The sequence below is a fragment of the Aureococcus anophagefferens genome (assembly GCF_000186865.1).
Source record: "Aureococcus anophagefferens unplaced genomic scaffold AURANscaffold_751, whole genome shotgun sequence".
Taxonomy (NCBI): domain Eukaryota; class Pelagophyceae; order Pelagomonadales; family Pelagomonadaceae; genus Aureococcus; species Aureococcus anophagefferens.
Window position 1 is genome coordinate 4522 of NW_008706061.1, and position 910 is coordinate 5431.

General features: G+C 65.1%; 1 protein-coding gene across 1 annotated transcript in view; it reads left to right on the forward strand.

Annotated features, from left to right (window-relative positions):
• Positions 1-875, forward strand: part of AURANDRAFT_68992 (hypothetical protein) — a gene marked incomplete at both ends in the record, with an annotated part of 2070 nt that extends 1195 nt beyond the window's left edge. Inside the window, 2 exons of the mRNA XM_009044734.1 lie at positions 47-186; positions 386-875. Coding sequence (XP_009042982.1) covers positions 47-186; positions 386-875 — 630 coding nt within the window. The remainder of the gene's footprint in view (positions 1-46; positions 187-385) is intronic.
• Between the last annotated feature and the right edge of the window lie 35 nt (positions 876-910).

The window sequence follows — 910 nt, forward strand, 5'->3', positions numbered from 1 at the left end:
CGCCGCGCCGCGCGACTGCCTCCGCGCGCGCGTCTTGTTCGGCCAGCCCTACCGGTCGCTCAAGTGCTGCTTCCGCTGCTGCGTGCTCTACTGGCTCGAGTCGACGCGCCTCGGGGCCAACATCCGCTTCCACGCGAAGCGCGAGAAGACGGTGCTCGACGAGGTCAGGGGCAAGCACGACACTGTGTGGGAAACAAGCAGTAGACTGGCCCGGTCCAGCAAAAAACCTCTCTAGCTCGGTCAAATCGAAGTCGTTTCGGCTGATTTTTGGACGAATCGTCATCTCTCGGCGAGTTTCTTTTCCAAAACGCTCAACGCTCGTGTCGGACCTGTTCGATTTCACAGCACACTGAAGTCGTGTTGCATATTTTTGGTTCCTGCCCAGGTACAACAAGGCGAACCCCGACGACGGCGACTACGGCCTCGACCCCCTCCTGAACCTGCTCGCGCACCCCCACGCCTTCGCGGCGATCAGCGACGTCCACGTGCACCCGCGCAAGGGCTGCTCCACGGCCGGCGACCTGACATCGCTGAACCCGATGATCGCGTCGCTCTACCACTATCTCCCGGAGAAGGTCATCACGCCCGAGGCCATCTTCGACGACGTCTGGCGCAAGAACCCCCACTTCGGCCCCTGCGTGCGGGCGCTGCGGGAGGAGCTCTACGGGAACGGCGGCTTCACGAAGCAGGGCGACCCCGTGCGGCACCCGACGGGCAAGTCCGTCGTCGTCGACTTCTTCGACCCGGGCAAGTGGCGGCCCAAGCCCGCGCTCCTGTCCTATCTGGCGCTGGGCACGGCGAACAACGTCGCGAACCTGCCGAAGCACAAGCCGGCCTACGGGCGCATCCGCGAGCGCGTCATCGGCGTCCGCGGCGTCAGCCTCTGGCACGCGTTCTTGGAGCACCGCGG